This window comes from Cyrtonyx montezumae, unplaced genomic scaffold (genome assembly GCF_038088225.1).
Source record: "Cyrtonyx montezumae isolate F1298 unplaced genomic scaffold, pur_monq_1.0 scaffold_3, whole genome shotgun sequence".
NCBI lineage: Eukaryota > Metazoa > Chordata > Aves > Galliformes > Odontophoridae > Cyrtonyx > Cyrtonyx montezumae.
The window spans coordinates 83,825,496-83,838,574 of NW_027072034.1; the positions used below are offsets into that span (position 1 = coordinate 83,825,496).

Here is a 13,079-nt window from a genome sequence, read left to right on the forward strand (position 1 = left end):
AATACCTGAGCTCAGTACAACAGCAGTGCTAGCCAGCTCTGAGGAGCATTAGGCATGCCTGCTCTCTGTCTTGTAGTCTTAACTAAAACTACAAGATGGAAAAAAATTTAGCTTAGAATTTGTATATGACCCTAAGCAGCAGTGAATCACTAAATTGCTGAGATCCAGGAGGAAAGATGCTAGTGCTCATGACAGAAGCTCTGAAGGCTATCAGAGATCTTTTCCATATAGACACACATATTTTACAACTGCTTTTGAACATCAGCTCACCACTCAAAAACTAGAAAGTCTTCAAGTCACCATTCACTGTGGCTACACAGTCCTAGGAACATGCACTACGAGCAAGGTCCCCTCCCAGGGGTGTCCCAGAAAAAACACCTACAAGATTTACAAATAGGAACAAAGAGCAGCTTATCCTACTGCACGCAGACTTCTGTTTTTTTCTGTATCATTCCTTCTCAGGCTTTTAAACAGCTTAGCTGGAAAGGACAAAGGAAAGTGCCTTGGAAAATGAAATTTAATGTGAGCAGCATCAGGCATTTTGAAGCATCTTCAACTGCAGTCAAATAGCTTCAGTATGCTGTCAGTACCTGGCAGAGTAACAGCTATTTCTGTTCCTGAAACTACACATTTCCATACCTTAATGTCTGTGGAATTCTTCTAAACTTTAATCTCCACTCTCAGTCTCATGATTGCAGAACGGCATTGCATCCATGTTAGCCACAACCACTATCACAGCAGCTACACAAACTACCTGGACTATTGAAGCAAAAGACTACCAAAAGCCAATACCTCTAAAGGTTCTTCATTTGAGTCTGCATGTACACAAAGGACAGATCCGCATCCTAAAAGCAATAGTTTGCAGTCCGACTGCACGGCTAATGAAGAAAAGGGAAATCAGTGCCTATAATAGAACTTTGATTTGTCTCCATGCCCCAAAGTGATCTATTTTGCATTGACAACCAATATGCATCCAATTCATCTAGAAGATGAGGAAACATATGTAGAAAGAGTTCTAACATAACCACAAAGTCAATAAAGACTTAAAAATAAGACCAACTGAAGAATATGCTTCTTAGCCCTCTTAGGGTCCAGGAGTATGCCCAGGGATTGGTATATCGAGCCGTACACTTGCACACTTCAACACTTGCCAAATCAAGGGTACACAAAGACTTTTGGTTTTGTTGGCTATACTCAGTTTTTGTGAAAACAGGAAAACTGAATGAAATACAAGGCTTGGAGTGAGAACTTAGCTATCTATCCAGACTCTTCAGCCCATTGAGAACAATAAAGCAACACAATCACAGTAACAGCCAAATGACAGAACTGGCTCAGATAAGCCAGCTTTCGAGAGAAAGATTAAACAGTGTCGTAAGAAATGCTATTATCTTGGTAAACATCTCTGCTAATCAGGATAAACTAAGCTGGATCATAGCTGCACATTTGGCCTCCATACAATAATTAAAGTACAGACTAGAAGAAAGGCTCTCCAACAGAACACAGCCCTTGAGTTCTTCAGAACATGGGAAAATATTCCAAACATGCATGTGCCCAAGTGTCTCTGATACTTCAAATCATATCTGATGGCCTCAGTTTTTGAGAGGGACTGCAACCCTGTACACAGAAATAGGAAGGGCTTAAGGGATAGTTTTGAAAAGACTTCCAGTCAAGCTAACTTGATCTTTTCTGCTTGTTCTACAGAAGTTATTAAGATTAGCTAATGCCACAGGAAAATATTTGCAGCTTTCTTCTCCCCTTGCATTACAAGCATAACGCATCACACTGAAGTAGTACGAAGACAGAACTATTGTTCAGGGTGCTTTTGGTTATTTAACAATAAAATTAAGCCATCCTTCTAAAACTGCCACCTCCATAATGGTCTAATGAGCAGTGATTCATTAGCCCTCAGATCTTCACAGTAGCTAAGATGTGAAAGTCCTCAAAGACTTAGAAGAGAGGTGTTTAAACATTATTATCTCTCATCATCACATCTATCCTTTATGACCTTTCATCCCATGGAAATGAGGCAGAATAAATTAAGAAAACATTATTTTGTGAGAAGGCCTTCAGTTCAATGTTTGATATGAGAACACTAGACTAGCTCACACACATTAAAGTAACAAAAATAAGTTTTGTCCTTGGTGGAGCCCCTAGGCAAATGACAAGGCCACCAAGAAACACTACCATCAATGCAACACAGCAGGTCTAACTTTTACATTGTATCTCACTCTTGATTTCAGACCTAAAGCACTGTCTGAAGACAAAGCCAATGTTCATTCTAAACCTGCTTGATCACCTCTCAGTCCCTTCTGTAGAAAGGCATAATGTCCTTCCCTCAACTCCAAGTGCCTGAAAGACTGGCAGCTCAGGCATATACAGAGTGAGACAGAGTTCTACCATGGTAGGTACCTCAACTGTCCAACAGGGAAGATGGCTTCTCTTCATCTCCACGCTGAGTGTTCTCATAGCAAAGCTGCAGTACACAGGAATAGGAGTCTGGAAGATGGATTTGCTAAAATACTAAAAAGTGAAGATACCTCGTACACTCTGTCTGAACCTGACAAGGGAAAACCAAGCATGCATGGAAGAGAACGTGATACTTCATCCTCAAAAGCTTTTCTGCTGGGGCTGACTGTCAAACCCTTGTTTGTCAGTCCATAGGCAGGACTATCTACAGTCTGCACTTATAGACCACAGAAAATGCTTGCTTTAACTCAATCAGAGTACCGTGTACCCCTGTCAAAAGAAATCAACTATGCTAACAGTCGCCTTGGTAGAGCGAAGCCCACAGAAAACGCAGCACATTTTCCAATACATATCTGCTATCTTCTCTGTTCTAAGTAGCCAAGGATAACAGAGAGACAAGAAAAGGGCCACAGAGGGCAGCCAGGAATGGAACCAGTTAAGCCAAACGAGAAGATGGACTCAGTGATATGTTACCAGGCAAGATTCTGACAGCCAAAGAGATGCATCTCATTAGTTAACAGGCTTGTGTTTTCTGTACATGCATATCTACAGACTGACATGTTTGACCACAACCAGACACACAAAATCTGTTAAATAACTTCGTCAACTTTAGATTTTTCAACATTTTGAACAGAAAGGTCTCTTCAAAAGTTAATATAACTGAAGAACACATCATTTTTAAATGGGAACTCTTCCTTGTGGTTTTATGTTTTCCATGTGAGATGCTATAATCAAAGTTACTGTAATTAAGCCAACACCAACAGTGGATGTGGACCAATTTGAAAAAGGTTCTTTTTATACTTAGGAGCTTGATATATCTGAGACTGGAACAGAAATAAAAATGGTTTTCTTTCAGAAGCACCTCAAACAGCTTCCCAAAGTACACACATCCAGCAGAGAAAGAGAAAAAACAGAACCTCAACATATACTTACTTTTCCATCCTGCTGTTTTATAAGCTTGTAAAGCTCAGGTTGACGCTGAAACTTTTATATATTAAAACACAATAATAATAATCCTGTAAATGCTGTAAATCTGGCTAAACAGAAGAAAGTTCACTGCTTGCTCTATTTAGCAGCCTCAGCTTTACCTACACAGGACTTCATGTTAATGGACTACCAGGGACCTAGTTTGACAGACTCTTAAGTTCTGGAAGACCTGTGTGCCTACTTGAGAAATTCAGGCAACTGAGCCATGGCACACGCAGTTTAAGAGCTAAACCAAAGCAGTCTCTGAATGACATGAAAGGCTTGCACTGCATGAACTGTTCCCACACAGAATGTGGTTCATTCTTACTGCAGACTTCAGGCCAACACCCAGGAAATGCAATGCCTAATTCTGCATCAGTTGAGAAGGTGAAGGATTAAGAATCCGACCATTTTGATAGCAACAGCCTAGACTAAAGCAAAAGCATCAAGTACTAGATATGCAGAGTTCAGTATTTATTCCCAGTCGGTCAAGAGATATTTCCAGCAATTCATGAATCCATTCCAACAGGATTTCTTAAGCATGGGCATGGAGTAACAAAAACAACAAAAATCAGACTCAGAACTTCCTGTGTGTGCTAAGACCTGCTGCCTTATTACTGCTTTTTGCAGAATTAAGAATCAGTCATGCTGCTCTCCACTCTGGAGAATATTCCAAAGAACAAATCAACAAAATCAGGGCAAGATGATTTATATTACTGAATTTTTTTCCCAAGCACCATAGTGAGACTATGGTAATTAAGAGCCTGCATTAAAGTGTGGATGAAAATACTGGAAAAGATTATAAATAATTTAACTGCATGCATCTATCCTTACCAATGCTTGTTTGAAGACCTATTCTTACACATCTGCAGAAGCACAGTATCTATGAAGGGTAGGAGATAACACTCAGGAAATTCTGTTATTCCAGTAGGTTTTAGCTGCAAAAAGCTTGTTAAAGATGTCTTGCACCATTCTTCAAACAGAGATGTTTAGCCTCATCAAACTGTTAATTTCTGATTCTCCACACCAACTACAGACGACTGCAATGGTCTTACATGTAAGTGACAAGTAGCACACCATCTGTGAACCACTCACCTAAGTATCATGCTGTTGTCCAAAATGACATGACTAACATGGAGATCTAGCTTAATGAAGGCAGTTGAACTGCAAATCAAAATTAAGCATATTTGTTCAAGCTGTTCCTTTCAGTCTATCCCTTGTGTATCCACTGTGTTGCTCTAAGTTACAGTTAATTCTAACACACACCATTTTAAAACTCAGAGACCCTGTTTAAAACACAGCCTTGCTAGAACCACAGTGCCACAGCTGAAGAACCAACTAAACTGCAACAAGGAGGTAGCAGCACAGCAAACTATCCATACCATCACATAAATTGTTGCACTCAACACATTAGTGAAGATTTTACAGTTATTTTGCTCTGGCATAGACCAAGACTACTTCTGCTTCAGTGAATAAACGTGTCATAGTAAGGGAAATGAAAAAAAGAAACAAGTAAAAAACACTGCAACACTGTTTGGTAATTCCTGCTTCAGTTAATAGCTTTCAAGCTAGCTTCAAACCTGGACAAAGGTACCACAACTTCCTGAAAGGAATCTAAAAATGAGCAACTGCAGTGTGTTTTCTGTGTTTTCATAATGAACACCCTCCACACTCGCAAAAATACAGAAGGAGCCCAGAGGTCACATTCTCTTGGGACTTCCTAAAGTTTCTGAATCTTCTTTAAGTTTCAAGACTTCCTGCTGTCTTCTCTAAAAGCACTTTTGTGGGCCAGGACACAACAAAGAAATTGTCCAGCATATCTCAAGGTAAATCTGTTAGGTGATAAGACATAAGCAGGCACCAGCTAGAGTGCACAGCCAAAAATTTCACTCATTATTTGAAATTCAGAAATTTATGTACAACACTCTTCTCCTGATGCAACTCCACCACTGTAACCACCGCAGACAGGTGCGCTGAAGCACTCCTCTTTTCACTCAAAAGCTGAGAAAGCTGATTTAAAACAGGCAAGCCAACTACTACCATCATCCTTCACTGCCTATGGTAGGGTTTCTCCTCACTAGTACCAAAGAAAGGGTTCATGATAGAGAAGTGGGAATTACAGTCACCACAGCTGAGACTGCCACCTGGGCAGTCATGCTGGGCTGGCAAGAGCACAGCTGGTGTGCACTTCCCAGCCAGCCCTCTGAACAGAGGAGGTCTCCTTCTGAACTGCAACCAAACTGTACAGGTAACAAGCACTCCAAGTTCCCTAATAAAATATTCAGTCCAGCATTTACAACCTAGATCAGATGTCCCCAAGGAGTAGCACACTATGAAGTAATTGTAAACTATTCTTGACATAAGATACCTTATCTGCACCTTCCAAATCTGTCTAAGCAGAAGCTTTCTCCCAGCCTTCAGGAATGTGCGCCTTCAGCCTTCAGAACATGCACTTCCAGATCAAAGTGTAAAATGAAAGGAAGGGCCACTCTTATGAATTACAGGATAAAAAAGCAAGCTGAAGACAAAGATAGGTGATGTGTAACATTTTATGTTCTTATTCCCCAAACAGATCATACTGCAGATGTAACTTATGCAGATTACTAAATTAAAAGAACTTTTTTTAATTGATGCTATAAACCCATCAATCTACTCATATACCTAACATTAATTCCATCCAGTTTAGGGACACTAAACATTCCCTGCTCATGTCTACTATACAGGGACAATTAGTTCAGAGTTCAAGGCACAAAAAATAAATATAATGGGATTTTTAGCTTTTTTTCTCCCTTAAATAAGAAGAGGGCTAATATTGAAAACAAGCCTTCTTTTTTCCTAATGGCTTAAAGAAGCACTACATTTTTGATAACAAAAATTCCACTGATTAAATACCAGAAGAAAAATAATCAAAGGCATTCATTTTAATTAGATGTCCAATACAGATTTATTTAACCAAACAAACATAAAAGACCTCACAAACTACCAGTATCTGATGGGCAGAAACTATAACGCTTGGGCAAACTGTCATTTTGACAGCCTACATCATAATCTCAAAATCATGGGATTAAAAAATAGCTACAAATTTGGTCCAAAGCACAAGTTGATACAGTAGTGAACTGAGTTAAATCCTGCTGGAGACCAGCCATGAGTGGTATCCCCCCGTGGTCAATAATACAGTCAGTTCTGTTCAATATCTTTACTGATGATGAGGAAGAGGGAACTGAGTGAATGCTCAGTAAGGTTGCAGATGATACCAAGTTGGGGAGAAGCACTCATCTGCCTCAGAGAAGGTCCTACAGAGGAATCTGGACAGGCTGGATTGATGGGTTGAAGCCAATGGGATGAAGCCCGCAGAACTGTAGAATGGCTTAGATTAGAAAGGACTTCAAGGATCATCAGGTTCCCATCCCCCGCCGCAGGTAGGACGGCTGAATGCTTGATCAAGTGTTAGATGAGGTTGCCCAGGGCCCCATCCAACCTGGTCCTGAACACCTCCAGGGATAGGGCATTCACAGCCTCTTTGGGGAACTAGAATTCAACAAGACCAAGTGCCAAGTCCTGCAGTTTGGTCATAACAACATTGTGCCAGCACTACAGGCTTGGGACAGAGTGGCTGGAAAGCTACACAGAAGAAAAAGATCTGAGGATGTTGATCATTGCTTGGCTGAATATGAGCTAACAGGGTGCCAGGTAGGCAAGAAAGCCAACGGCATCTTGGGTGGTATCAGAAATAATGCAGAAAGAAGGACACAGGAAGTGACTGTCCCCATGTAATAAGCTCTGGTGAGGCCATACCTTGAGTATTGTGATCTGTTTTAGGCCCCTCACTACAAGAGATACATTGAAACCTTGGAGTGTGTCCAGGGAAGGGCAATGAAGCTGGTGATTCATCTAGAGGTCAAGTCACACGAGGAATGGCTAAGGGAAACTGGGACTGCGTAGTCTGGAGGAAAGGAGGCTCAGGGTAAACCTTATTGCTCTCTACAACTACCTGACAGAAGGTTGTAGCAAGGTGAGGGTCAGCCTCTTCTCCTGGTTAACTAGTGATAGAGTGGGATAGAACGGCCTCAAGGTGCACTAGGGGATGTTCAAGTTGAACGTCAGGAAAAAATTCCTCTCAGAAGGAAATGGCTGGGCACTGGAAAAGGCTGCCAAGGGAAGCATCACTAAGCATCACGGAACCTGGAGGTTTTCAAGAAACATGCAGAAGCGGTACTAAGGGACATGGTTTAGCAGGCAGTATCAGTGGTAGGCAGACAGCTGGACTAGACAATTTCAGGTCTTTTCCAACTTTAGTGAGATTCTATGATTTTACGATATCCACCAAGCACGACATGGCAAGGGAAACATACTAGCCTTTCATCTAAAACCATAAAAGTGGAAGAGATCAAATAACTCTTTTAAGAATGACTAGATTTAGAGCTTCTGTTATTCTCCTACCTCTTCCTTTCTTAGAATGTGTTCTTCTCCCATACTGCTTCTCCAGTGCTAATTGCCTTTAACACATAATATAAGCCAGAAATAAATCTGACAAATATAAGAACAATGTAAGAATTTTAAATACCTCCTTCAATTATAAGTTAAACAATGCTTGCACTATTAATATAATTTCAAAACCTCTTTCCTTTCCACTCTTTAGCTGATGTCTCTGTGATACAGTGATGACTGTTGATGATAACATCAATTTCAAGATTCAAGGAAAAGGCATGTTCTACTAATTTCAAAATACTTCAAAAGGATGGTTTTCCTACTAAAACAGGACCCAATTAGAAATATAACCGGTGAAGCTAGCAAGGCATGAAATGTTACTGAAAAAAACAAGAACTGCAAAGGAGATGGTGAAAATATCATCCACTAGCTCTCAGAAGGACTTCTACAACATTTTTCAAAAGAGTTTCAAATCATCAGTTTTCCTTAGCCATGTTTCTAATTCCTATCTTAAAGCTCAGAAGCTTTTGCATCTAGCTTGTGCCAACAAGATTACCCTTAGAGCCTTCTCTACGAACAGTCCATACACCGACCTAGTCATAAAAGCTGTGGGAAAATCAGTTACCTTCGCCACCATTCACTCTTGAATTAGTTTATCTGCATCTCCCTTAACTATACGGGAAAGCAGTCAAACACACCAAGCACCAAGCAGGGGCAAATAACAGCAGTTATGAGGTTGCTAATGGCCCTACGTTTGGTTTAAGTATCAAAATTTCTTAGAAGGCTACTTACTGCTTAGAATAAAGATTCACTAGTCTTCAGTCAGAAGAGATCACATTTATGAATCAGATAATGAAGGGAAGTAATCCTCCCTCAGGCCAAACTGCCCTGGGCTCAGTACCTTGTTACCTTCTTGCTTGGCCTGGGGAGTTTCTGATTTATTCAAGCATAACCTTCTACTTTATAGGTGGCAACGCCCAAGAATGAAGCCCAAAGGCACCTGTTCCTTACAGCAGCTTAATTGCTAATTACTAGAGAAGAATCCATGCTAGAAAAAAAAGTCAGCTTTTTTTTGCTCTGGTTCACTGTGTCAAGAATCAAGTCTGCAATCAGGGAACAGCACTACAACACTAAATCAAGATTTTCAGCTTCCTGTTTTGCACTATTGCTAATAGTAACAGCAGTGACTCACTTCATTTCAAGTTAAACTATATTCCTTTATCAAAAAACATCTGTTTAATCTTTAGTCTTGGATGATTTTGCATTTATGTGCTCCAATGAAAACAAATGAAAAAGACTGTCATAAAATAAATGGAAAACAAGGTAACATTTATGAAGAATATTCTAACGCTATGCATACTCTTACCTTAAATCTTTTGTCCTGCAGGACTTTCTTAATGGCCACAAGTTCTCCTGAATCACAGAGTTTGGCTTGATACACAACACCAAACGATCCATTTCCAATCACCTTGGTGTCCGTGTAGCTAACCTCTTGTGGTCGGTCTGGACCTTGTCCAGGAGTTGCGACTACTGTAGTCACCTTGCTGCCATCTTTGTCTCCTGGGAAGGAAGAGAGAGGAAAATAATCAGAATACATTCACAAGCAAGATTACTAGTAACAATGAAACAGAAAAGGGCAAAGACTTAAATCAGTAGACATGCTTTAATATAAGTGAGGAAGAAAAATGTCAAAAGGCAGAAAAGCCACTGAATATGTTTTATTACTGATACACATTTAGTGCTTGACAAGGTTTCCACTTGATCATTAAAAGAAATATTCCTTTCCTGATATAAATAACTCAGCAATAAAATCTGCTGCATGACCAGAAGAAATACTCATTTCTGCATTAAGACAAGTGACATTAAACACAGAGTTGCTCGTATTTCCATATAGCTTCCCGTAACTGAAAGAAACAAAGCTGTCAGTACAGCAGCACACGAACACATGTGCATATCCAGCAATAAAAAAAACCAGCAGCATGACAAAGTATTTCAGTTTCATGCTTCATGCTGTGCAGCAGAGCACAGACAAGAACATGCACTCAGGATCCAAAGTAACTGCATGCGTGCATGTGCTTCAGTGCAGATGCAGCAGCTGTGGGTTTCTGATGTTGGCAGCCAGCAACTCTTGAGTAACACAGCTGCTTCCCCATAAAGACAAAACCATTATCGCCTACGATGACAACAATTTATTACTAATGTGCTTCCTCGTGTTCAAAGTCTGATTTTACTTGTAACAGGACCAAAGTTTTAGTCATCCTGCAAGTACACACCAGCACTTGTCCTTCAGTTCTGATGGTTCAGATTGCATTATCAAATAAGGCTGCAAGAAAAGCCAGAAGGAAGCTGCTGTTTGACAGAAATCACTCACCAACACAACGTGAATGGGATTCAAAGTGCCCATCACGCCTGTTTACTAGGAAAGCTCCCTTCCACAGCTTCCTCAGACCTTCACAACTCATGTATCAAGAGTTTTCTAATACATAATTCAGGTCACCTTTGGGTTAGGCATATTGCTAGTTTCACTCCCCATAGGCAAAGAAAACAGTATGCAATCCCCTTTCACCTTCTCTCCTCCCGCTCCACTCTCAACACATGAAGGACCGTTGCAAAGGACATGAAGATGCTACTTCTTTTTGGGGACCTGTCCCACCACTGCTAACATCTCTCGGGAATGATACCCAAAAGCAGGCACTCCAGCTTAAGCTTACCTGAGCTCTGCCCAGCATGCTAGCAGTTTCTTGTACCCAACTTGCAACACGCTTGTTTGTGCAGCCCAGCACAACGTTTGCAGCTTTTGCAATGTGAGAATCTGGCTGACTCACAGCCAGTTTAGGTGCCAAACCCTTATGTGCAGAAGCACTGCCTGCCAATCACCGTCCCCTTTCCATTCCACACCTGGCTGTTCTCATCAAGACCAAAGAGTCCACATTTGCCCCAGCTGAACTGCATCCAAGGCTTTCCAACAGTACTCTTCCAATACTGAGTGACCACCGAAAGAAGACCCATTTCACAACACTACATGGAGCTAAATTCAGAAACTGTAAAAAAACAAACAAACAAACAAAAAAACCACAACAGGGAATCCTCCAAGCCTGCTGAAAGAGTTAGCAGAAACCCCTTAAATATTATTTCATCTTGAACCCAATGTTACACTCAAACAAAATAACCAAACACCTGTGCTCCCCTATAAAGGGATTTCTAAAAGTCCAGAACTTTCCCAGGCTGCTCATGGGAAAATGAGCTTGAAAATGTTTAAGTCAAGATGCATGCATCTGCTATTACTTCTGCATCCATAAACGCAGAAACCAAGTGGGTTGGTATAGCATTATTTGCTCCTGAAAAGATCACATTAACGGTTACTCATCTCTTTACCTTTTGAGTCCTTACAAACTGTTTGCTTTTATGCACCAAACTGCTCCACGAAACAAACAAATTTAAGAAGAAGAACATTACTGCAAAGGATGACAATTACTTGCCAAACAATACCCAGTAGATATATATAGATTCCTTCCCCCAAAATATTCACAAGGTGAGAATCAGTTTTATACATTTGAAGAGAAAACAGCAAATCAACAAAAAGAAAAAAAAGGAGATAAACATCTGCTCAGAGAGAAAGGAAAACAAAGGGAAAGCAGACTAAAACTGCATGGAAGATTAACCCTCCCCCTTGATAACTTTAAGAATTACAAGGATGGAAGCCAAGAAGAGAAAGAACATTGAAACTCCTTTTGTTTTGGTTTTTTTTTTTTGTAAACAAGATGTAAGTGTAATTCTCATAGTAGCTGTCCACCTCAATTTGGCTGACTTTCTCTGATGAACATTCTAACTCAGCCTATACAGATAGGTGACATCTATGTTCCTGCAGTAGCAATCCTTATCATATAAAAGGTAAATCCTCTACTTCCCCACCTCTTTTTTTTCCAGGCTTGGTCACAAGCTTGGAGTTTTGAGATTACAAGTTATGAGGCTCACTCCCCAACTCTCCCAAACTCCAGAGGTAGAAGGAAACTCATCACCAGCAACTCCCATTGTGATGTGAAGTGCTTGGCCTACGTTAGAGAATATCTGAAACTAAGTTACTGTGAGGTAAAATTCACTCTGCACTTTTGACAGCTTTGATTCCAAACAGCAAGCATCTTACTTCCTCCCCAAGCATACGAATAGGTGTTTGTATCACACCAGCATCCAGGAGCCCCAAGCCAGTTTTGCCACTCATGTACTAACTGTTGAGAAGCCCGTACCCGGTTCAGCATGTATGCCAATTCTTAGTGTCTGGACAGCAAGAATTAACTTGCCAGCCAAACAGCATACAAATAAGTTTGCTGGAACAACTCTGGGAAATATGGTTTTAGCCTCAGTGTGACAAAAGCTGGTGGAGAGGAAACACCCTTCTCCAGCAATCTTTGCTATCTCCAAATTGAGATTCCCAACAGCAAACACCAGGAAATGTCACACCACAGCAAGTCTCAACGCGAAGCTGAGACAGTTTTCATCTCATCTGTTTTGCCTCTTACTGGGTTTCAGGCTGCCAGACTTGGTGTCCCCACTGGCTAGGCGGGCACAATGTTCTCAACGCCTTGGGATTGCAGAAGGTCTACAAGATTAACTTGAAAATATAAGGAAGAAGGGACCAAACACCAAAACACTACAGCTCACATCAGAACAGCCACTACTGTTTGTTCCAGCAAGCTGATTTGTGGTGCTAATGGTACCTCGCTACACTGTAACAAAAAAAGCAAATTAACATGATGGCACAACCACCATCTAAGTAAACCAACTTCTCAATATCCAAGACAGAAACATAGGTAAAAATAAACACCGATTTGTTAAAGACACTTGTTTAGGTGTTTAACATCCATTCCATAGTACATAGGGGTGCTCTTGACGAATTGCAGAAGGTGGATCACAGAAGTGCAAGTGAAAACAAAATTAACACACTATAATTCCCAAATGCTCTGATGTTTCTAGCTCACTTTCCACCCTCCAGCACACGATTACTAAATGGGACACATTACGAGCATTAGGTAAAGTCAGTGGTTTGAAAGCAGAGAATAGAAATCAGTTCTGGTGAAGAAAAGAATGTACTACACTCACAAGACAACAGTTAATTAAAGCATCATTGCAAAATTGAACACTATTTTACAGCATCTTAGTAAGATTTTAGCATGGCTCATATCATCATTTTACCTTAGTGCAATAATTTACCCTTTCAATCT

At 40.6% G+C, this 13,079-nt stretch overlaps 1 protein-coding gene across 1 annotated transcript in view; it reads right to left on the reverse strand.

The window, feature by feature from the left end:
• Nucleotides 1-13,079, reverse strand: part of GSK3B (glycogen synthase kinase 3 beta) — a 135,951-nt gene that overhangs the window by 75,017 nt on the left and 47,855 nt on the right. The window contains exon 2 of the mRNA XM_065742125.1: nt 9,227-9,420. Within this exon, the coding sequence (XP_065598197.1) occupies nt 9,227-9,420 (194 nt within the window). The remainder of the gene's footprint in view (nt 1-9,226; nt 9,421-13,079) is intronic.